Raw genomic sequence first — 25,001 nt, forward strand, 5'->3', positions numbered from 1 at the left:
GTGATATATAATGTACAGTAATATAAATATATTATTATTAGCACATTATTAATACATTATTAAATATATACTATATTCTAAGTAATATAAATCTAAATAATAAAATATATTATATAAATAATATATCAAACATTAAAAATAGATAAAACATAATAATATTATTAAAATAAATATATAAATATAATTCATTATTTTTATTAACTACAAAAATACACTAGACTGCAAATCAGGCTACCTTTCTAAATAGATTTTGGTGGCAATCTGAGTAGAGAGTCCATTTTTTTAAAAAAGCAAATACTCAAAACAAGTTTAAGGGATATGGATGTCCTCATCTCCACCTCTTAGTAATCCTATTTTCCTTCAAAGTTCAGCTCAGGTATTATCCTGTCCTCGAGGCCCTTCTGGGTCCTCCTGGCTGCTAGTGCCTTTCTCCCAAATAATTTCCTATTTATGTATTTCTTTGGTATATAATTAAGTAGACCAGTTGTCTCTTTTGTTTGAATGGAAAGTTCTTAAGAGAAAGAGCTGTTTTACTTTTCTCTCTATCCCTAACTCCTACATAAGGAGGCATTTATTAAATCTGTTGACGAATTATAAGAAGAGATAATATAATAATAAGAATACAACACAATATAGCACAAGATAGTATAAACTATACTATAGTACAGTATAATATAATATAAATATGGAGCTCTCTTTAGAGTAAGTTTCCATTCTTCTGGATGGCTAGGTTTCATTTTAATGGAAGCCTCCCCCCTTCTCAACTATCCATTCTTCTTCATCAATCCTGTGCATAAACAGGGGGAGGGAAAAACCAATGGCCGGACATAATGGGAAACTGGAAGACAGACATCACATCACACAGCTCCAATGTAGAGCTGACTAGGACTGTTGGATGGAGTTTTGTGGGAAACAAATCAGTTGGCATGCTGGGGCCTGTCACTGTTAATGTATATCTGTAGACTGGAGCCAGGGTTACTTAAGTAAGAAAGATTATTCAGAAAAAGACAGATAGACCTGAAATTTGAGAAAATTGGGGCACTTTCTCTTCCCAGGCTTCTAACTCCCGCAAACATTAATATTTTGCTAGAACTTGAAAAAGATCAAGAAAGGAAACATTCATTTCAAATCCCTTGATAAGGAGTCTTGGTACAGAAAAAAAATACCCACTGACTGGTAAAGGATATATCTGTGCTATTATTTATGAGAACAATATTCTCAGCCTGGGTCCTCCCCAAAAGAAGGATATGTTTCCTAGCATCCTGTTAGGGACTAAAGTATCTCAACCAAGAGAGACCAGGTTATTGGCAGGAGCTCTGTTTATCTTAGGCTACAAGACCATTTGAGATAGCTGAAAGGAAGCCAGTCTAGTATATAGAATACTATTAATTAACAATTAAGGGGCAGAAAAGACCAGGTCAGTTAAAACAGCAAGGAACGAATGTGTATCTCTTAACTAGAACTTCAACACTTCCTCTTAACTGAGGCAGTGTGGAATAGTGGATAGAACTCAGGACTTGGAGTCATAAAGACTGAAGTTCAGATCCTGGTTCAGGAAATTACTAGCTGTGTGATCCTGGGCAAATCAATTAACTTCCCTATGGCCCCTCTGTAAAATGAGGGGGTTGTGCTTGGCCTCCAAGTCCCTTCTGGCTCTGTGATCATTCCATATTATGAATTGCGTTGTTCTCATCCTTAAGGAAAGTGGGCCCTCAGGTGGGTATTGCTTCTCAGAGATCAATTACTCTTCAGGCGTTTGCTGAACTGTGTGCCCTGTGTTTTTTGAATCAGAAATGCTACTCTAATAAGACTTTTGGAAACATGATGGTACAGTCCCATAATCTTTGACTATGGCAACTGGGTGGAAAATTCTATCGTCTTCCACAAACGGTACTAGAGTCAGAAGTAGTCAGTTGCACTGAGAAGTCTCACTCAGCATCAAAGTCAGAACAGCAGCTCTGGATTTGACATTAGGAAACTTGGGTTCAAATCCAGATTTTCCTTTGTGTGTGATTGGGGATGAATCACTATTAGCCTTTCTGGGCTTCAATGTCCTTATTTAGGCAGTTGGGTAGTGCAGTGGATAGAGTGCTGGACCTGGAGTCAGGAAGATCTGAATTCCAGTCTGGCTTTGGACACTTCCTAGCTGTGTGACCCTGCTTAAGTCCCTTAACCTATCTGCTTCAGTTTGCTCCTCTGTAAAATTAGGGATAATAATATCACCTACCTCACCTACCTATCTCACCTTCCAGGTGAGGGCAAACATATTTGAAAAACACTTAGCAAAGCATATTACTATTATTATCTCTAAAATGATGGGATTGGATTCGATGATCTCTAAATCCCTTCCATCTCTGATTCAATGATCCTATGAAAATGGATGACAGATAGTTCTTATGAGTTAAATGATAACCACTTCAGTGGATCCAGATTTATAAAAGGCAACATAATCTAGCAGGAAAAAAAAGTATTAGCCAAGAAGCCAGACTCTGTGAGACATTAGGGAATTTAGCTGTAGAGCATTATACAGACCTTGATGGCAAGTTTTCCCTGTAAATCCAGGAAAACATTTGCATTTATTCGGCCCTACACATTCACCATACTTGCACCCATGGTCACAAATGGCTGTGGAGCAAAAGAAAAAAGACACATTCAAGACATTTTGAAGATACAACAACAAGGAGAAGACACTGCAAAGGAATTCTGACTTCTTAAACACATTCACGTTTTATCACACGCTGACATACTTGGGGCCAATAGTGAGCTTAGTGTGCAGTCTCTGAGGTCTGCTCTCTGTTATCTACTAGATGGGGGTCAGGAAGGTGAAGAATGCTCATCGACTTACTAGAAATCATTCTGTCCCCCACAAATGAATGCTGGTTTATTATTTTAGCTTTGCTTAAGAATGCTGCTGCTACGGCATAAACGTAACTTAAATCCTTTCTGCTTGAAAAAAACCCCAAACAGTCCAACTTTCCCTTATTTTTTCCTTATTATAAATGGTCAAGCAACTGAGCACTGTCCTCCTTACAATTTCTTCTTACAGAACTGTGGAATGTTAGAGGTGGACAGATCTTTAGAGATATCTAGTAACAGATGGTCTTTTTTATTAAATACTTTTAGTATTTGATAACTTGTTTTGTTGTTGTTTAGTTGTTTTTAGTTCGGTCATGTCTGACTTTTCATGACCCTTTTTGGGGTTTTCTTGGCAAAGATACTAGAGTGGTTTGCTGTTTCCTTCTCCAGCTCATTTTATAGATGAGGAAACTAAGGCAAACAGGGTTAAGTGACTTGCCCAGGGTTACAAAGTAAATGTCTAAAGCCACATTTGAACTCAAGTCTTCCTGATTCCAAGCTCAACCCTCCATCCACCTTATCACCTAACTGCTCAATAATTTGTTTGGCTCTTCTTACATGAATTTCCTTGGTCATATTTTCCTGAGTGCTTTTTTTCATAATTTTTTATGCTTTTTTATAATTAATGCTTTCCTTCTATAATTTCTTAGACCACTAAAAGAACTTACATGTGATCATGAAGATATTTTATTAGTTTTTAAATCATAGCAGAAGATAGTCACTTGATTGGATAAATACTACTTTTATCAGGTAAAGAAAACGTGTAAGAAAACTTCTAATGGTTCCCCATTGCCTAGGGCATAAAAATCTAAACTCAGATTGAGAGTTCTCTAAATTTGAACCCAATCTATGTATCTTCCATTGGCTCCTCCAATAAAAAAATCTCTAACTCCATTTAAATAAAAAATCTGCCTACTATAGTTCTGATCTTTGCTCATGCTGTTTTCTCTAACTGAAATGCTCTGTCACCTCCCCTCCACCTAGCCTTTGCTTCAGTTCTGGTTCCAATGTCTTTTAAAACATCTCCAACCACTCTAGTCCACATTTAGTCTTCTACCCTAACCTGACCTACTTGCTGTTACAACAGGACCTCCTATTTCCCATCTGCCTGCCTCTGTGTAAGTATTTCGCCATATCTATAATGCACTTCACCCTCACCTTTGACCTGCAGAATCCCCAGCTTTGTTCAAAGCACAGCTTGTGAGCCACCTGGTGTACCAGGTCTTTCCCAATCCCTCCATTTATTAGTACTTTTGATATTATATCATATGTTCATTGTATTTATTTATTTGTATCCCCCAAGAAGAATGTTCACTCCTTGAGGACAGACTGTATTGTTTTTGATTTTTGTCTACTATTGCCCAGATACCTAGTAATCACTTAATACATGTTGGCTGATTTAATTTTCAGTTTCTTCCTTTCACTTTCCTGGAAGCTGAATGACTATAATATGAACTACCTATTTCTGTTTAACTTTTGGGGATTAAAATAGCAGAATCTGATATCTCATGTTTTTTTTGGATGGACAAAGGCCTAGGAAATAACCTCTCAGCTCAGATAAAAGCAGAATTTGTGTGTGTGTGTGTGTGTGTGTGTGTGTGTGTGTGTGTGTGTGTGTGTGTGTGTGTGCGCGCATGCGCAAGCAGAGGGGTTGGAGGTAGTAGGACACTGATTTTTTTTAAAGTCTTAATGACTCTCTGTCTCTGTCTTTCCCTCCTCTTCTCCCTTCCTCCCCTCTCCCTTTCTCCTCTCTTTTTTCCTTCCTCTCTCTACCTCCCTCCCTTCCTCTCCCTTTCTCTCTTTATTACCAACCTCATCCCTTCCTCCCATACTCATTAAGGAAACAAAGGAAGAACACAAAACAGGTACGTAAGACTGATGAATGATACATAAGATAGTGAAAGGTTTGAGCTCAAAATTTATACTAACTCATTATAAGTTCAGGTCCATTGTTGATTTAAACACCAGGGAAATGGAAAGGAAAAATTTTTGTAGCTTTACAGAATAGTCAATTTGGGTATATATTTGGGTATATTTGGGTATATATATGTGCACACACACACAAATGCACACACATATATATGTATATACATATATATGTGAGGTTAAAGCATACCTTTGGTTGAGTGGAGCGATTTCTTAGGGCCTCCGAAGACTATCTCTTATCTAGCTTGTAAAACAACTTTTCCACTTGCTGAATGATATTCCAAAATTAGAAGTTCATTCCTTTTGCCCAGTCAAATTATCCCCAAATGCATTTGAGAGAGCCAACGCTTTAGATTGAACGTCAATGAGTTGAATTATTGTGAGGCAGCTAAGTGGCTTGGATGTGAATTAGTTGCTGAGACTGGGGTTGAAAATATGAGTTCAAATATGGCCTCAGGTACTTAATGTTTGTATGACCCTATGCAAGTCAATTAACCTCCATTTCTTCAACTGTAAGGGCAGCTAAGTGGCACAGTGGATACAATGCCAGGTCTGGAGTAAGGAAGACCTGAGTTCAAATCTGAACACAGACATTTACTACTGTGCGATCCTGGGCAAGTCACTTAACCCTGTTAGCCTCAGTTTCCTCATCTGTAAAATGAACTGGAGAAGAAAATAGAAAACCACTACAGTTTCTCTGTCAAGAAAACCTAAAATGAGGTCATGGAGTTGTATCCCACTGATACAATTGAACAACAACGATTTCTCAACTATATAATAGCACCTCCCTGACAAGACTGCTGTGAGGATCAAATGAAATTAATATTTGTAAAGTGCCTGACACATAGTAGGTATTAATAAATGCTTTTTTTCTTTCATATCTGTTTTTTATTAACAATAAGATTTAATAAAACAAAGAGTTTGAAAAAGTGACAGAAATATAGTTAGAGGCAAACAGAAGACAGAGGGAGAGGTAACAAGAAGAGGGAAACTTCAGGGCTTATCTTTGATGGGTTTCGCTTAGGAATTGCCTTGTAGACTATAAGTCGACTTGGAAATAAGCAATTGAGTAATCAGGTATTCACCCTGTTATTTGGTGGTTTGGGTAACGTATTCCTTTATGGTCAAGGGCAAACATGAAAAGTGAGTAAAAGATTATTCAAAGGGTGAATTCTATGAAATACATTTGCAAATTAGAACCAGTAGTTGGGGTGAGAGGTTCAGGATCCCTTCTGATGAAGATACCAAATACTGATCTTTCACTTTTACCCCTAACTTCACCTTGATATTGATTTTTTTACCTTATTCATTGTCTTTGCTTTTGTGTTTATAGTATTAGATTATTAGGAACAAATTCAAAATATATTTAACACAGTACATCTGTACCCCTCTAGCTACAAACGAGTTTTTGCAAAAAAGCCAAGTCCTGCTTCCCTTTATAGCAGGGGTTCTTAACTTGAGGTCTGTGAACTCATTTTAAAAATATTTGGATAACTGTATTTAATATAATTAGTTTCCTTTGTAACTCTATGCATTTTAATTTATGCCTTTTATGCATTTAATTTATGCATTTAGTGCATTTATACATTATGCATTTTATTTTATTCTAAATGAAACACTATTCTCAGAAGGAGCTCCTAGATTTCATCTGATAGCCAAAGGGGTACATAAAAGAAAAAAGATTAAGAACCCTTGCTGGATCAGCTTGGCTTAAACATTGCCTTAGGTGATATGTCCGAATAGCTTCTATAATCTGTATAATTTTAGAAACTATTATTGCTACTTTGAGAGATTCCAAAGTATGTGCCTTACATTATTCTTCTGCCTAAAAAAAACCCACCATCTGATTTGAAACACACGTTTTTCACTTTAGTAACTAGGAAGACAAAAAAATCCTACATTTTGCAATTAAATCTCATAGTGATTTCATCATCAGTCTCTGTCTTGAGACGTGAGAGTTTGTAAGTCCCTTCTAAAGTCAAGTCAAATGGTAATTACAAAGGGCCAACATCAGTCTTATGGTTACATTTTTTTCTAGTGACAATGGTACCATTTATTTCATCTCTCTGCCAGTCTTTTTCTACTTGGTCCATCATTTACATAGTTTCTATGTAGGACCTTTGAGTACCTTTGGAAACAACCACCATGGACTCTGACCATAGAACAGTCGCACCATACTTGCTGGCCATTTCTGTGCCATACCCCTCCCCATGTTCTAGCTTCCCCCATTAGAATGTAATCTCCTTTAGTGTAGGACTATTTATGTTTGTGTTCCCAGCACTTAGTACAGTGTCTAAAATATAGTAATCACTTAATAAATGTGTCTGTTTGTCTTTCTCTCTCTTTCTATCAACCATCTATCTATATCTGCCTACATCTGTCATCTCTTTCTCTATATTAAATTATCTATCTATATCTATTTATCATCTCTAACAATCATCTATCTATATCTACCTACATCTATCTATCTATTTATCTATCTTTTATCTATCTACCTATCTCTCATTTCAAATCTTCAAATTTTAAAATATGAAATACTTTGATCTCATGATCTTTCATGTCCCCAATATTTCACTACAAAAAAAAGAATAGTGGAAGATTTTATTTACTATTAAAGTGAAGATCAATAATAATAATTCAGATTTACATAGCTTTATGGTTTATATAACCCTTCTCTAACAACATTCTGTGAAGTAGGCCATGCATTTATCATTATTTCCATTTTACAGTTGAGGAAACTGAGGCTCAGGGAAATTAAAATCTGAAGATCAGATAGTGAATAAATCCAGGTCTAACCTGCTTCTATGACCAATACTTTTTCTATTTTTCTTCACTGCTTGGTCTATTTCACAAATTATTAGGTTTTGACCTGAACTCTATATCTAGCTAAGTTTGGGCTAGGCAGGGAGGTAATGTGGAGCACTGGATTATGACTCTGCTACTAACTAGTTATATGACTATGGGCAAGGAACTCAGCCTTTCTGGGCCTCAGTTTTCTCATCTGTGAAGTGATGGGGTTAAACTACATGCCTTCCAACTTCAAAAGAGTGATAGGAGGGGCATGTACAGAGAAAAAGATACTATCATGCAGGGGTTTTTTTTGGGGGGGAGAATAAGACACAGTAGGAAAAAAATAGGGTAACTGATAGCTAAAGACGTTATATTCACAGAGTCTTGTTCTATTATCCACAGTTTCTCTGGAACTTTAGATGGGAATTCCCAACCCATAGTGACCAACACTTTCTAGAGTAAATCTATAATAAGCTCATGTTTTACTAGACAGAATTATAAAAATAATATAAAATATGCACTTGTTTCTTCAAATCAACTTGAAAAATTGTCATTTAATAATGCCAATAATAATTTAACAATTACATTTAATAATGTAAAATATTTAATGATGAAAGTATGAGGATAAAATGTTGGCTTTTTTCTTTGTGATGTAAATTCACTGCCTGGATTATTTATAATATATGGGTCTATTCCACTGGATATGGAGCTCCAGGAATAAGTTTGAACAGACTTGAGTTTATTAGCTAGATCATCCTTGATATGGGAAAAAATATTAATATTGGAGAAAGTACACAGTTAGGAGATGTTGTGGACCAAGGATTAAAAAGTTATGCTTCATTGTTTCAGGTAAAACTCAACATACTTATTAAGATAAAAGAACAGAAATCAATCAATCACCATTTATTCAGCACCTACTATGTGTTAAGCACTGTGCTAAGTGTTTCAGATATAAAAAGAGACAAAAGATAGTCTCTGCCCTCAAAGAGTTCACAATCTAAGAATATAACAAATTAACAATTATCGCTGTTCAGTCATTTTTTCACTCTTTGTGACCCCATTTGGGGTTTCCTTGGCAAAGATATTGGAAAGGTTTGGCATTTCCTTTTCTAGTTCATTTCATAGGTGGGGAAACTGAGGCAAACAGGCATAAATGACTTGCCCAGGGTAACACAGCTATTAATGTTTGAGGTCAAATTTGAACTTTGACCCTCCTTACTCTAGGTCTAAGATGCTATCTACTGTGCAACCTAGTTAACCAAACAAATATATACAAACAAGCTATATACAAAATAAATCAGAAATAATTAGCAGAGTGAAGGCATTAGAATTAAGAGGGGTTAGGAAAGGTTGAGAAAGGCCATGTCTAAGAGTCACCTTTCTAGGTTAAATGTGTTTTGCCAGATTTGAGAGAGGAAGACCACATAGGGCACTTTTCCTGATATTTTTGAACATTTCACATATTATCCTCAAGCTATAGGCAGAAGGAAACTCAGAAGTCATTGATTCCAACCTTCTTATTTATAGATGAGGAAACTGAGGCCAAGAGAGGATAAATACCTTGCTCAGGGTCACATATTTAGTAAGCAGCTGAGACAGGATTTGAACTTAGGTCTTTCCGACATTGGCCTCAGTGTCCTTTCCACTGTCCTAGATAGATTAGAAGGCTAACCCCTATGGATTTTCAGTAAGTCATCTGGGAATCCTGCTGATCAGCCTTCTTTACCAATTGTGCCACATCAGAAGCCATCAGTTGCCCAGGTTCAAAATCTCCGTGTCACCTTTAACTGCCTTCATATTCCTTTTCTTCTATACCTGGTCAAATATCAACAGTTGCTCATTGTACCTCTGGAGCATCTCTTGAATCTACTATGATTTGAGTTCAGGGCCCTTACTGCTTCTTATATAGACTTCCATGATGACAAAGGGGGATTGTGTCTGCAAAATTACCTTCACAGAGTCCTTTGTTGTTCTTTTTCCATCCATAGCAGCATTCAAGTTTAGGGCCATAATGGCAGATCCCAGGCTGGTCTACAAATGCTAGTGATCTGTGACTTCTTGAGCTGTGGATAAAGTACCATGTATCAAAATGAAGAAATCAAGAGACTGGGACCATGATATCTATATCCCCAGTAAATGACAGAGGAGACAGTAAGTATCTGGTTAATTTGGGCAAGATGATTGATATAATTTTTCCCTTTAACTTGAACATTTCAGGTTGGCTACTTGACAAAATGACATTTGGTAAACATTTATAAAGTGCACACCAGTGAGGCAATAGGAGAGAAACAAAACCAAACAAGATATATTCTTTGTCTTAAAGGTACTAAGAGTATAAAAGGTGAAATGGGGATGCATAAATAACTATCAAACTAAAGAGAGCTCAATAAATGTATAAATGGGAGCCAGACACAGGATTGTAAAAGTTCTGATGAAGGAAACATCATTTGGAATTGGGAGAAATCAAAGAAATATCATGGAGAAGGTGCCATCATGCAGAAGGAGCCATGCCACACACAAGAATATGGGGGGGGCCCATGCCAATCAGTACTTCAGAGATCTGTGATTTTGAGGCTGATATGAGGATAAAATGAAATGATATTTATAGCATTTAGAATAGCTCCTGGCACACAGTAGGCACTATATAAATGTTAGTAGTTTATTGCTATTTGTTGTTGATGATGTGAGTGTATGCTCTGCCAATGTAGACCTCAACCACTCTATAGCATAATAAATGGTTTTCAAGAGTTTCCATGGCCAAAAACTTCATCCTTCTGTGGCCAATCTGAGAATGAGCCCTCTGAATGTACCGGGGCTGTTTCTTGGATGACAGCTATATAGTCTCATAATCAGTGCTTCTTTGGAATCTGTCATGGCTTGCACTACTAACACAGTCTTTAAGAACTTGGGTTCTTGATCCCATCACTGAGGCACCAAAGGAAGAACTTAGTGGACGGAGGTGCCAGGCAATACACAAAATATATTAGGTAGGCATGATCTTTAAGCATATTGAATGCTTCTACTTAATGGCATCCCAGTGCTATATTGTACAATGCGACTACTGGACAGAAAAAGAGAAGATTGCTGATCTCCTATTCATTATTGGTATACCTTACCTGCAGGTGGAGGGTAATTTTTGAGTGAGGGATCCAATCTGTGATTTTATTGGTATAAGGAACAGGAATGTCCCTCTACCAGTGAGGGTTGGCACATACTTTGCACTTTATGGTCTTAACTGAGTTAAGTGGGAGATAGGAGCAATGAGAGGGTAAGTGTCCTGCCAGACTCACACGGCTTGTATGTGTCAGAGACAGGACTGGAACCCTTTAGTAGGGGGTAGGCTCTCCAGTCACTCCACCTCATTGCCTCTAATAGGTGTCTGCAACTTATTAAATAACAACATTAAAAAGTTTTGTGCATTCCTGACTTCCCTACTTCTGTTAATGGCAGTCTATTTTCGAGGTTACCCAGGCTTCAGATCTTTATGTCTTTGTGGCCTTCCTCATATCCCCTTTCTTCCACATCTAATCAATTTTCAAGTATTGTTCATTTTGCTACTGGAGTGTCTTTTGAGTTTTGCCACAATACTTATTATTTCTTATCTAGACTATGACATTAACTCCCTATGTAGTTTCCTGACCCTTGGTCTTCTCTTTCATCCTCTCATACATACTACTGCTGAGGTAATCTGAAAACACAGTTCTGATTAAGTTCCTCTCCTGCTCAAAAATGACTAGTGACTCTTTCTGGTTTACTAAATTGAGTCCGAATTAGCCTGGTATTCAAAACCTGCCACATGGGAGCCCCAACCTATTATTCCCACTTTACTACCCTAACTTCTTAATAAACATCGCTGCACAGCCAAACTACACTTCCTGTTGTTTCCTAAAAAGGTCCTGCGTTTTTCGGCTCTTGCACCTTTTGCTCATTTTTCCTTTTGCCTGATGGCCCTTTTCTCTTTTCCTGTTTCTCATCTTTGTCTACTGAAATTCTGCTATTCTTCAGGGAATCATCTTTATGGAGTTTTCTCCAGTCCTCTGAATAAATGTGCTATCTTCCTCCTCTGAATCCTTATTGAACTTAGCTGATAGCTCTTTTACTGTATTTATTATAGTCTGTCTTGTATTATATTTATCTGTGCAATTATCTCATCCTCCTTAAAATAGACCTTCCATGAGGGCAGGAAATATGTTTCACATCTCCTTTAACACTCAACTCATTCTCTAGCAATTTATTGACATTGCAGTCTGACTGAATAAATATAATTCCAGATGATTGGAAGCTATTTAATTTTACCCTTGTTTATTAATTTTAAGCTAACAAAATCTATGTAAGGGTAATATGTATGAGCAACTTCGTAAAATCCCTTCCATCTCTCTGCCTCCCATCTCATCCCAGTTTGTCTTTTTAATTATCAGTTTTATTTAATATATAGTATGGCATTCTTTGGGGCAGGTAGGTGGTACAAAGGATAGAGTGCTGAGCCTGGAGTCAGAAAGACTCCTTTTCCTAAGTTCAGATCAAGCCTCAGACTCTTACTCTAGCTATATGACCATGGGCAAGTCACTCAATACTGTCTGCCTCAGTTTCCTCATCTGTTAAATGAGCTAGAGAAGGAAATGGCAAAGCAGGGCATCTTTGCCTAGAAAATCCCAAATGGGGTCATGAAGATTCAAATATTACTGAAAAATGGCTGACCACCACCGCAACCACCAACAACAAAAACGGCATTTTTCATTCCCTCAACTTACAAAGATTTTGGTCAACTTCATTACCTTGTTTTTACAAAAGAGATATTTAACTACATAATACAGATTTTCTTACCACTTAAAAGAGATAGATAACATAACCTGAAAAGCAAAATGGTAAAAGATTATTTGGACAGGATTTTTGACTTGAGTATGGCATGAGAAAATGTGAAATACAGAATAATTAAGTCATTGAATGACAGACCTGGAACAGTCTGTAAAGTCCAACTGGTCTCCCCTTCACTTTATAGATGAGAAAACTGAGGCCCAGAGAAATGAGGCGACTTGTTCTGGGTCATATGAAGTATTAATGACAGCAATGGAACTAACTACATTTGCCTCTAGTGACAAAGGTAAGTGTGTTAGTTAAAGCAATGGCAGCCTAACGATTCACTTAATTATATTTTAGGAAGCCACTGTCATTATCATTTCTATCTCTGTGACATTTCTCCCTACTCACAACTGACACTTTTATTCTGGACCTCATGTCGCCCCTTCCTGCCAACTCCTGATTATTGAAGCATGGAAGTCTTTACGTTTGTTCTAAAGGTAAGATTAAGTTACTGGAGTTTATTGATTGATGTGTGTGTGTGTGATATGGCCAGATCGATGGTTTAGGATAATCATTTGGAAGCTGTATAGAAGATAGATCAGAGGGGAGAACAATTTGAGGCAATAAGATCAATTAGAAGGTTGCTTAGTGCACTTTAGTTGAAAATAAGTATGCTACTTTTTATTAGGGCTACAGAAACAGTGACATGTTGAGTTTTGGATATCATGAGGGCCCCAAATCAACTGATTATAGTTATGAAAATGGCAACTGGTCTCTCAGAAATAGAGAACCCAGATACACAGGGGAATAGTGAGATACTAAGTGAGATACTCACCCCAGGTATGTCCAGATCCCCTAACATGGAGGCCCGAGTGTAGGCCCCTTTAATTGACTACCTAGCCAGTATAGGCTGCATCTTTAAGACTAGTCAGACTGAGACAGTTTTTCTCTTTCCTGTGCAATCTTTTCTGCTGCTTCCAGCTGCTGATGACCACTATTCACTTACACCATGAACTGGGCCAGTGCAAGAGCTTGGGACTTCCATCATCTGCTCTCCGTCTTATCCCTCGGCTCCAATTTTTTTCTTGGCCTGGGGGGTGTTTCTGTCTTTGTCAGTTTCAAGTGCCAAGTGGTGATCCCCACTAGACTTGGGAGTTAGAGCCATGATGAGTCAGGACTGTAGATGGGATGCTGGAGCCAACCAATCCCAGAAGCCAGAGTGTAAGGTAGGGGTGTGTATATGAATTTGGAACTGGGACTGTGTGCTCCATGATTAGGGGAGTAAGTTTTTATATTTATGATTCTTCCCTCTGAAGTAAATGATCTTTTGTAAAAGTTAATCCAACTGTTTAGTGGCTAACTGGAACTGGGGTACAGAGGACCATCCCTTGGAAGAACAACATGGTGGGGGCTGGAGTCATTTGCAGAGAGCCTAGACATCTTAAACTACCAGAGAACTGGGGGGAATGAATGAAATGTAACATACCTGATCTTCAGACAATGGGGGCCAGGGTAGCAGTATCAAATAAGACACAGGATCATAATATATACTGTTTTCCAAATATTAATGAATTACCTAACTTACTAAACAGCTTACTGTGATTGTTTTAGGTATTTATATATATATATATGTGTGTGTGTGTGTGTGTGTGTGCGTGCACACACACACACACACACACACACACACACACACACACACACACACACCCCTTTTTATTCCAAGGAGGAGGCTGAATAGCATAATAGCATCTAGAACTAGAAGAAACCTTGGATAATAATAGTACTTAAAGGTTTACAAGACCTTTATAGATATTATGTCATTATATCCTCAGGACAACCCTGAAAGTCAAGTGCTATTAATATCCCCATTTTAAAGATAAGGAAGACAGAGGTTGTGACTTACCCAGTGTCACACAAGTTAGTAAGTGTCCAAGGCTGGATTTCAACTCAGGTCTTTCTGACTTCCCGTCTCAGTGCTCTATCTATCACACCACCTAGCTGTCTAAAGATCATCTAGCAACCAGTCCATTCATTTTTGCAGATGAGGAAATTGATTAATTGACTTCCCTATGCTTACACAGCTTGAATTTGGAAAAACTAGGACAAGGGAACTCCCAGCTCAGGGCCTTTTCCATTAACAATTTCCATTATCCTTTCCAATATCTATTCCAGGCACACTGCCCCTGTAGGAGTAGAATGAAAACTGAAAAGAAGACTCAAGTCCCCCAAAGACCCTTAAATTTGTCAGATGTGAAGATCCACAGAAAATTAATCATGATTCATTGATTCATATGATTTAAAAAATTATCAACATTCATTTAATTACATATTTATGTTACAAACTTTGTTGTTCAAGGCTCTCTTGAACAGATGACTGGATCCATTTCTTTCTTTACCAGTTGAATTCAATTACTGTGAACTTGGCATCATGGGGGTGATAGATTTAGAGTTAGAAGTGGTCTTAGAAATCCTCCAATCCAAACCTTCTTGTTTTATAGTTGAGGAAATTGAATCCTAGAAGTACTGCACTGGGAAAAATTTGAAGAGAAAAAGACTAGAAGATGAAATTCACCTACGTTTAGAAGACTATTACCAACCTTGAAGAGAGAAACCTTTCCCTCAAAAATCAATGTTTATTGTTTTCACTCCAATACCTTCAAGGCAAAGGTAAAATCTTAAAGATCTGGGTTGTGTACATTTTACCTAAGTCAGTTTGCACATTAAATCAGAAATGAAGGTTATTCAAGGATTTAGAATCATATATAAGACTTTTATATTTTGACTGCTAAATGAATTAGAAAGAATGGAGACATTTCATGCCATGAAATTGTGGTACTGTATATGTTTTATAAAAAGAGACCCAACATATAAAACATAAATTTTATGAAAAATTACTAGTTATATGAGCCCATAATATAAGTAAAATATTTTTTAAAATTAATTGTGCTTATGCAGATCTAGTCTACTAGTTTTAAGAAATCACTGGATAAAATGTAAAATTTTAATGGAAATATGTTTTACATGGCAGCATATGTATAAACTATATCAAACTATCTACTATTTTCAGAAAGGGAGGAGGGAGGGAGAAAAATTTGGAACTCAAAATCCTGTGAAAATGAATGCTAAAAATTTTCTTAACATGTAATTGCGGGGGAAATACTATTTAAAGTAAAATGTAAAAGTCTACTCCACCTGGGCAGTTATTTCATTAAACATGAATATGGTCTGATAATTCCAGGGAACAAGCTAAGAAAAATTAGTGGATAAAAAACAATTGTTAATTGCCTATTAATTCCTGGTTTACATGACTGAATGGATGGCATAAAAAAGAAAAGAGAGACTCCAGTCATTTACTCACCCTTCAACATTGTCTTGTTTACTTGCCAAAAACCATTTAAACACTTATTTTATGAGGAAGTAGAGGAGGAGAGTGATGTGTACACATATGTAGCCATTTAAAAATAATGAATGGCAACAAATTAAATCATTAAAAAATACTTTATTTCATTTTATGGAGCTGAACCAAACTAGACTTCTGAAACAGTCCATGAAAACCAGCTGACTTCTGTAGAAGTACTTCTGTAGAAGTACAACAGGATACTTTATCTTTGAAAACTGGACAAATCTGCTATTTGGGAGGCTGCTTTGACAATTAATTTCTAAAACGATCAAATAAGGTTTCTAATTATTGTTGGCACAACCCCATCTCTGCAGTTTCTAAAATTAAAGCAGAAACTCTCTATCCATTGATAGAGATTTGGGTTTTGAATACCTGAAGTGTTGTGGTATGCTATTCCATGCTGTCCTCAGCCATTTCAGAGCATGATCACAGATGCTACAGACCTTAAGAAATAAAATGGCGTCTTTGCCCTCAAGAATCTTGTATGAATTGGGACAGACCTCTAATCCTTCACTACATTCATTCAATAAATTTGTCCACTATAGAGCAATATTCTGAGCTCTGGGAGAGAGAAAAAATTTAGGTAAGCTCAATTTACAATCTAGAAGGGGAAAAGATATCAACAAAACACACACACACACACATATTTATGGTCATAGACAGAGTTGGAAGGGATTTTTGAGGTCATTACGTCTAAATCAGACTGACCTATTTGCTGTCCTTTACACATGATGTTCCATCTCATGTCTCTATACCTTTGGGCAAGCTATCCCTCCTGCCTGGAGTGCCCTCCTTCTTCATCTCTATCTCTCAGAATCCCTAGTTTCCTTCAAAATTCAGTTAAAGTGTCATCTCCTACATGAGGCCTTTCTTTGTCCCTTCAGCTGGGTCTTTCTTCCCTCAACTTATTTTGTATTTATCTTGTACCTATTTTGAATTTACTTATATCTGTATATGTTGCTTCCTTTATAGAATATAAGTTCCTGGTGTAAGTACTCTTCTGTGTGGTGCCTAGCACATGATACGTACTTTAAAAAATGTTTGTTGATTGAGTGTTTAGGAAACAAAAAGGGTCCATTATGGCTGGAGTATCTAGTATGCACAATTGAATAATATGAAATAAATCTGGCATGTTAGGTAGATTGTGGGCATCTTAGTGTGAAGAGGAGTAACCACTTTGGACAGGGCAACAGGGAGAGTAAAACAGTGATCTAAATGTAAGATATGAAAGACTGGCTTGAAGTGGAAAACTCTATTAGGAGGTTAGTACAATAAATAGTCCAAACAGGTGATTTTGAGGGCCTCTATTAAAATAGTAGGGCAGCTAGGTAGTGTACTGTATAAAGTGCTGGGCCTAGAGTCAGGAAGACTCATCTTCCTGGGTTCAAATATGGCCTCAGATACTTAGTAGCTGTGTGACCTTGGGCAAGTCACTTAATCCTGTTTTTCTCAGTTCCTCATCTGTGAAATGAGCTGGAGAAGAAAATGGCAAACCACTCCAGTATCTTTGCCAAGAAACCTCAAAAGGAGTCACAAACGGTTGGACTGAAACGAGTCAATAACAACTAATTAGGGTACAGCCAGTGGGAGGATAGGGGAAAGGATAAATGACAGAGAGGTCATGAAGATATAATCAATAGGACTTGGCAATTCTCTTTTTCTTCAAGGTCTGACTTATGGGCTACTTCATCTATGAAACTTTCCAAAATCTCATTCTGTTTCCATCTGAAATGATCTTTCCCTCCTCAGATTCTTTCTAGTTGTTTGTCTAGGTGTCTCTTTTGTATCTATTACTTTCTTCCTTGAATCATGGCTATTTGTGTACAACTTGTTGAAGGTGACATTGGTGTTAATTTCATACATCGCATCTAGTATAGTGTTTATTAAATTCAATTCTTATCTATTTCAAGATGCTCTTAGAACATTTTCCCCCAACAAACAGGTTTGAATTCAAAATAGAGACTAGGCCAAAATTAGGAAATCAACATAGATTTGGAAACGTGAATACAAGCTGTAAAATGAGTAGCCAAATTGAATGTCTCTGAAAAAATAAAGATACCTTTGATATGATATGACAATCCAGGAAATACTCTAGATATTTTAAATGTTTGAATCTTTATTTTTTATTTTTCATTTTTAACACAGTTCATATCACATAAAACAATTCCAACTTTTGGTCAGGTGATACTTCTTTTAAAGCATTTATGATACAGACCACAAATGAATTTTTTTTTTTAACATTTACCAACTGAGACACAAATAATCACTATGTGTGCTGACTTCATAAGCCCTTGACCTAATTGTCTCCACACTATTACTAAGAATTAGAGGACCTGAAATGTTTGAATCTTCTCTACGTTATTTTGTGTCCACAAATATGGTTTATGTTAACAGAGATTATATATAATGTAGTCCTCCAATATCAGCCATTCCATTGAAAATAATTTTTGAAATAAAACCATTGCCACACTTTTCTGTAGGTCTCTCTTGAATTTCCTTAACTTTCAATTAGAACTGCTAAATTCTGGAGTTTTAGGTACATTCCTACAAATGATTAATCTTAAAAAAGGTAAATGTTGGGTTATGTGCTACGAAAGCACACATCAAAATACTCTACTTTAATAGTGCTTAAAGTCTGAAGCTGTGCCACCAAAGCCAGGCTTAGGTAAACATCTGGCTATATCAGGAATCTGACAAAGATTAGTTCTCAAGAGTACCATTAAGTAGGCTCAGTGAAATAAGTCAGGACCTTTACCTGAACTCTGGATTTCCTTGATATCTGAACTGAAAGGAAACATAAGTTTAGAACAAGTTATGTGTTAGTAAGGCAATTATTCTGGTTCTTAACCTGGGGTCCATAAACTTAAAAAATATTTTGATAATTTTACTTCAGTATAACTGTTTCCCTTATAATCCTATGTATTATGTTTAAAATACATTAAAATTATTACTCTGAAGTGTCCATAGGTTCATCAGAATGCCAAAGGGGACCATGATACAAAAAAGATGAAGAATTCCTGCTCAAAACATTGAATCTATGGAAAAGAATATTTAGCAAGATGCTGCTAACATGCCTGAGGTCAAAAGACTCCTTCACAGCAGAATTATAACCAGGAAATTCTGCTCCTGGGGCAAATTTATTTGAGTGGAAGAGGAGCTCACCTGCGTAATCTCTCCTCAGCCAGTGAGTTCTTTCACTTCACAGTATTATAGCTGACCTGGGTGTTTTCTGCAGAAAAGTGTGGCTCAAGTCCCCAGACTTGGTATTGGCCTTATGTAGTTACAGTAGCATCAGGATGAGGAGGAGGAGCAGCCTGTCCCATAAGCAGTCTAGTTTATGCACCTGTGTTTTGGCTAAAGACCCTCCATTCTTCCACCTTTCTCCAGTCCTGGGAAGGAGAAAGGACAAACATCATGCTGGGGATGGCAGGCACCAGGAAAGTGGTGAGGGCAACATGATCTTGGAACCATATGAGGATTAGTAGGGTAGCTACTTATCTACATGTCACACAACATGACAGAGGACTGTGGCATGCAGGAATAATGGGTCGTAGGATTGGCACAGGAAGGGAAGAATCAAACACATATCCAGATGTTAGTACCCTGAGGCAAAGCCCTAGTTGTCTCTCCCTGGTTGCAGCTCTGCTTCAGGGATTTCACATCTTGAGTGATCTGAAGGTTGTGATACTCAGGCCTCAGAGAATGGTACAAGGATCAAGTATTAATGTCATATTTGATTATTTAGGGACAAGTAAGTACATAACACATAATCTTATAATGGTTAATACATAATCTTATAAAGGAGTTCTTCACCTTTTTTGTATCACAGTCCCCTCTGTCACTCTGATGAAGCCTAGGATACCTCAAAATAATATTATTTTAATGTCTTCAGCTTATAACTCAAAAGGTCACCTAATTTATGGTGAAAGGTTTCATGGAAATAATATACACTCAATATCATCTTCATGTAGCAGAAGAAGTTTGCGATACAATGTGTGAAACCTCAAGAAATAATCAACTTGTAGCAACTCTCTGCAAAGACAGCTTTGCCTTCTATGTCAATGTGTTTTCCATCACTTTAGGTCTGGAGTTTATAAAATCTGGTCCCTTGTGCAGTTCCTGAAAAGCTGGTGACCATTGCTTGACAGCTCTAAGCATGTTGGAACAGGGATACTTCCACTTGCTGATACTGAACATACCAGCTTGTGAACTTGATACTAAGCAAATAAATCCACTTTACATCCTTGAAAACTGTATCTTGTAGAATTTGACATGGATTCTCCATTTTAATATTCTCTAGTTGATTTGGAGGTTTTATGGCTTTTAACTTAATTTAGCAGCACTTTGAAAGTGAAACCCTGGAACTCTATTAATTCACTTCAAAGATAGCATTTATCATCCATCATACCTTGGAGTGACACATGTACAAAATTTTTCTTTTTGAAGATTAAATGAAAACTATGTCTGTCAATATTTTTGTCATAGAAAGCTGTAGTCAATATTCTAACAACATAGTTTGCCTTTTATTTAAAAGATAGCTAAGTGGTACGGGGCCTAGGGTGCTGAGTCTACAGTCCAGAAGACCTGAGTTCAAATCCTGCTTTAGACATTTACTAGCTGTGTGGCTCTGGGCAAGTCATTTAACATTTGGTTGCCTTAGTTTCTTCAACTGTAAAATAGGGATAAAAAATGTCTATCTCTTAGGGTTGTTGTGAGATCAAATTAAATAATATGTGTAAAACACAGTAGGTACTTATAAATGCTGGTTTCCACAGTTCTTAAAAGAGCATCTAATTATTATTAAATGAATAAATGGATCATACAAATGTATGGAAGAGGACCTTTGAGGTCATCTAGTCCAACTCTTTTTTTTTTTTAAAGGTCTTAAATGGCTAAGTGACTGCTGTAAGGTCACAAGGCTAATAAGTATTGTGTAGCTGGTATCTGGATCCAAGTTCTTCCCTTTCTACTTTCCCATCATTGAGTCCAATGTTCTTTCTACTCATGAATTCATGAATTTCTACCAGGACTTAAGAATCTCTGTGTTACTACAGTGGAATTGAATGGAAAAAAAACCCCTCAAAGCTTATGTGCCAAGTATGCAACCTCCAGGGTACCTTAAGGAGAATCTATGTCAAATTCTGCAAGCTATAGTTTTGATTTCAAGTCCAGTCCTCTTCATAGTGCATTGGGAACTAATGTGGCAGAGAGGAGGACGAAAATTGATTCCAGATTCAGAGGGCTTGGGTTCAAACCTTGCCAGATCTGAGTATCTTTTATCTGTGAACTAGATGGCTTCTAGATTTATGGTCTCCCCTAAGTTTCTAGGGTTGGAAACACCTGTGGTCATTAAGTCAACCTACCCAATTTTGAGTTCCCAGGGCAGTGGCTTTATATTAATTCTGGCAATTATGCTGAACAGAAGTGTGTGTGTGTGTGTGTGTGTGTGTGTGTGTGTGTGTGTGTGAGTGTGTTTGGTCAGGGATATCAAAGGAGCATCAAAGATATAGGTAACAAGTTGTCTGCTTGCTTCCTCAAAAATCCTTAAAGGTCATCAGCGTGGTGTCTCAGTTTCTCCTGTCCCTCCCCCGCCAAACCAGATACTAACAACTGATCAATGCCTTTGCTCAGTTGAATAAAGGATGAAACAGCACAAATTAAACACACGCTAGTCCTCTGAATTACAGACAGTAGACAGGTCTCCCTGAATACCGCCAGAACCGTCACATTCCTCGTGTGAAGAGCATCCTTTTGAAAATGAGGGAACTGGAGAATGATTGGAATGAGTCTGAGGAGAGAAAGAAACACCACATGACCCCAGGAAGAAATGACAATGGACATTCACTCGAGGACCCTCCCAGACTGGTTACTTCCAAAGACGCAAGAAAGAAAAAAAAATGGTAGGGAGCTAGAAGGGAACAAAAGAACCGAATAAAGAAAGCAAACTCAGGACGCCGAAGCCCATTTCTGGGTAGACACACACTCACCTGGCTGCCGTGTTAACAAAACCACCTGCAACCAAGGGGAGCAGGAAGGACAGTCCCAGGCACCAGGATGCCCGCATCTTGGAGACGCGGTGGAGGACGGGGCTGGGGCACCGGGCCAGGAGGCGGGGAAGGGTGGTCAGGGAAGCCCACGCAGTCCCTTCTTTTTTCTTCTCCACGTCCAGATCGCGATGCTCTGCACTGTGGCCGCAGGGACAGAGGCACCAGAACGTCTCTGCTCCTCCCGAACCGGCGCCGCACGACAGAGCTGGCTAGACGGACGGCCCTGGAGGTCCAGCAGCTGGAGCCCCTCCCCAGGCAGGGAAGGGGGAGTCGGAGCCCGGGGGCTGGGGCGCTGTCGGGACCACCAGCCGAGGTGGAGTAAGGACAGCAGAAAACAGGGAGAGAACCCCACACTCCGCAGCCTCCAGTCCTCTCCACGCTTCTGAGGAATAGGAAAAAGGGGAGGGGGTGAGTGAGAGAGGAGGGCGGGCTACAGACTTTGGGGCTGGGATCCGCCTCTCGCAGATAATCGATCATCTCTCTCTAGAAGGTGCTTTCCTTCTTTGCTGCTTACCAGCCTTGTCCAATTCAATTCGATTCAATTCAATTCAGTTTAGTTCATTTTAACCAACACAAGGGCACACCTTGTTCCCAATAGTGTGCTAAGCGCGCACACTAAGCCTCTCGTATATGTACATATAGCACAAAATCAACTGTCCTGTAGCATTTATATTTTAGTTGGGGAAAGAGGCCATGCACTGAGAAAACGATTGGATCGCATTACCACCATCTTTCAGTCTACACAAAACTATCCTTCCTTTCAAAGGATTTCCATTGGATCTCTTGGAATTTACAAGCAGAAACAAGCAGATAACACGATGGATTAAGAGTAAAAATAAATGGTAGGCTAGCTTTATACAGAAGAGATGAGGGAATGAACCTGTTCTTTGTAAAGGTGGGGAACTATGCATATGTAACATCACATATAATGTCATTCTCTGTGGATGTGCTGGTTAATTTTGTGGAACTGCCTCCCCCCCCCTCCAAAAAAAAGCTTACAATAAGGGACAGGGCATTGGGTAATAATAGCTATATAGCACTTTTATGTTTTGAAAACACTCTACATACATTGTGTCATTTGATCCTCACAACTCTGTAAGGGATAGGTGATATTATAATGCTCGTTTTTATCATGAGGAAACTGAGGCTGAGAGAGGTCAAATGATTTACCCAAAGTCACACCACTAGTAAGTATGTGAAACAGAATTCCATCCTGGGATTTCCTGACCCCAAGCACAGCATTCTACACACTGTGCCACCTAACTGCTTCTGATAGAGATGGGGAGTGGCTTATTGTTCATTCATTTCAATCCTGTCAGACTGACTTTTCATTACACCTTTTGAGGTATCTTGGCTGGTGTGGTTTGCCATTTCCTTCTCCAGCTCATTTTACAGATGAGGAAACTGAGGCAAACAGGGTTAAGTGACTTGCCCAAGGTCACCCAGCTAGTAAGTGTCCAAGGCCAGATTTGAACTCAAGCAGATGAGTTTTCCTGACTTCAGACCCACCACTCTATGCACTGCACCACCTAGCTGCCCAGGGAGGGGGAAAAGGTATACCTTAGGAAATGAAGCTAAATTAAAAATAAACAAATACAATTTAAAAAACCAAATGGTATAGATAAATGCAATAAGTATTCGAGGAACCAACCTGAAGGGTTATACTTTATTTTCTACTTTCTGTGCACAAATTTTCAAAATAAATGGACCATGATATTGGTAATGATGAAGACAATGATGATTGTGTGGGGGAGCAGTCCCCCATATGTGTCTCTTTTTTAAGGCATTCTGGTCTAGTGGACACAAAGTCCAATGTTCTATTCCCAGTTGCACCATTGAGCCCTTTGATCCTCCTTTCTCTTCCCTGTACCTCACTTGCTATGGATTCAAGATGGATCTGATTATGATGATTTTAAGGCTACTCAGTGGACTGGCTGTTTTCTGAATTATAAGATAACATATACAAAAGACTTTAAACTCTTGAAGCTCAAAGTGTAGCGTACTATTGGCATGCATATTGAAGACATTTACATTTATTTTCCATCTTATCTTAAATTAGAACCACTCACTTCAGCAATTAGAATGAGTTCAAGGGATTTGAAAATGAAGAGACTTGATCAGTTTCTCTTATGAAACTGAATTGTTTCACTTGGCAGCACACATCTCTTCAGATGAGTATGTGGTAATTCTATGTTGGCACTGAGGGCAGAAAAGGAAACCCATGCACAAGAATTATATTTCCAAAGGAGATTTAACAAAGAATATTCTTTATGGTGTCTGGAGGCAGGAGTGCAATGCTGCAGGCTTCCAACTCTGAGTACAGATTGGATTGATCATGTGGTAGTTTCCATGATTAAGATGGCATGACAGTTCCATAAAGGGTTTCCCATTTTCCCCCTTTTGTGTGGGAAAAATCCTATCTCTCATATGTCACAGACTTCCATGATATCACTCACAATTATACCCTTCACTCTAGCTGAGTTTAGGCACTTCTCATTTGGACTATTTTAATGCTAACTGGCCTCTTTACCTTCCAGACTCTTCTTATTCCAACCCATCTTTCATACAACTGCCAAGGATTCTACAATATATCTCATTATATCAACCTTGTTACTAAAAAATATCTAATGGTTCGCCAGGGTCTCTAGTATAAATACAAACTCTTCAGTCTTTCACAGTCTGATTCTGACCTTTTATTTCCAGTCTTATTTACTCTTACTATGATTCACAAATTTTGTTCCCATAAAAGTGGCCCACTAGCTTTCTGCCAATGTCATTCCATCTCTGTCTTTGCTTAAGTGGTCCTTCATACCTGAGATGCATCTTTCTTCATCTCTACCTTTCAAAATACATGACTTTCTCCAGCATAGCTCAGGTGAAAATCCCTATGCAAAGGGTCTTTTCCCATTTATTATCATTCCTTCCTTGAAATCACTTTGTATTGCATTTTCTATACTTGCTTGTGTACGTTATAACTTCCTATTAGCATGTGAGCTTGCAGAGGGTAAGGGTCATTTCCTTTTTTGTCTTTGTAGACAAAGCACTATAGTAGGTGCTTAATACATATTTATTGAAATAAATTCAATTGAGTTGAAGGAAGAAAAGCTGACTTTTCCTGAAAGCAAATATATGAATGAAAATAAAAATGTGGATTAATTATTTGGATGTTTATCTATATAATA

At 37.9% G+C, this 25,001-nt stretch overlaps 1 protein-coding gene across 1 annotated transcript in view; it reads right to left on the reverse strand.

Annotated features, from left to right (window-relative positions):
- EGFL6 (EGF like domain multiple 6) overlaps positions 1-22,198 on the reverse strand; it is a 72,533-nt gene extending 50,335 nt beyond the window's left edge. The window contains exons 1-3 of the mRNA XM_072614362.1: positions 21,760-22,198; positions 9,523-9,635; positions 2,533-2,625 (exon numbers count right to left, since the gene is read on the reverse strand). Coding sequence (XP_072470463.1) covers positions 2,533-2,625; positions 9,523-9,635; positions 21,760-21,836 — 283 coding nt within the window. The 5' untranslated portion in view covers positions 21,837-22,198. The remainder of the gene's footprint in view (positions 1-2,532; positions 2,626-9,522; positions 9,636-21,759) is intronic.
- Positions 22,199-25,001: the final 2,803 nt, after the last annotated feature.

The sequence above is a fragment of the Notamacropus eugenii genome, chromosome 5 (genome assembly GCF_028372415.1).
Source record: "Notamacropus eugenii isolate mMacEug1 chromosome 5, mMacEug1.pri_v2, whole genome shotgun sequence".
NCBI lineage: Eukaryota > Metazoa > Chordata > Mammalia > Diprotodontia > Macropodidae > Notamacropus > Notamacropus eugenii.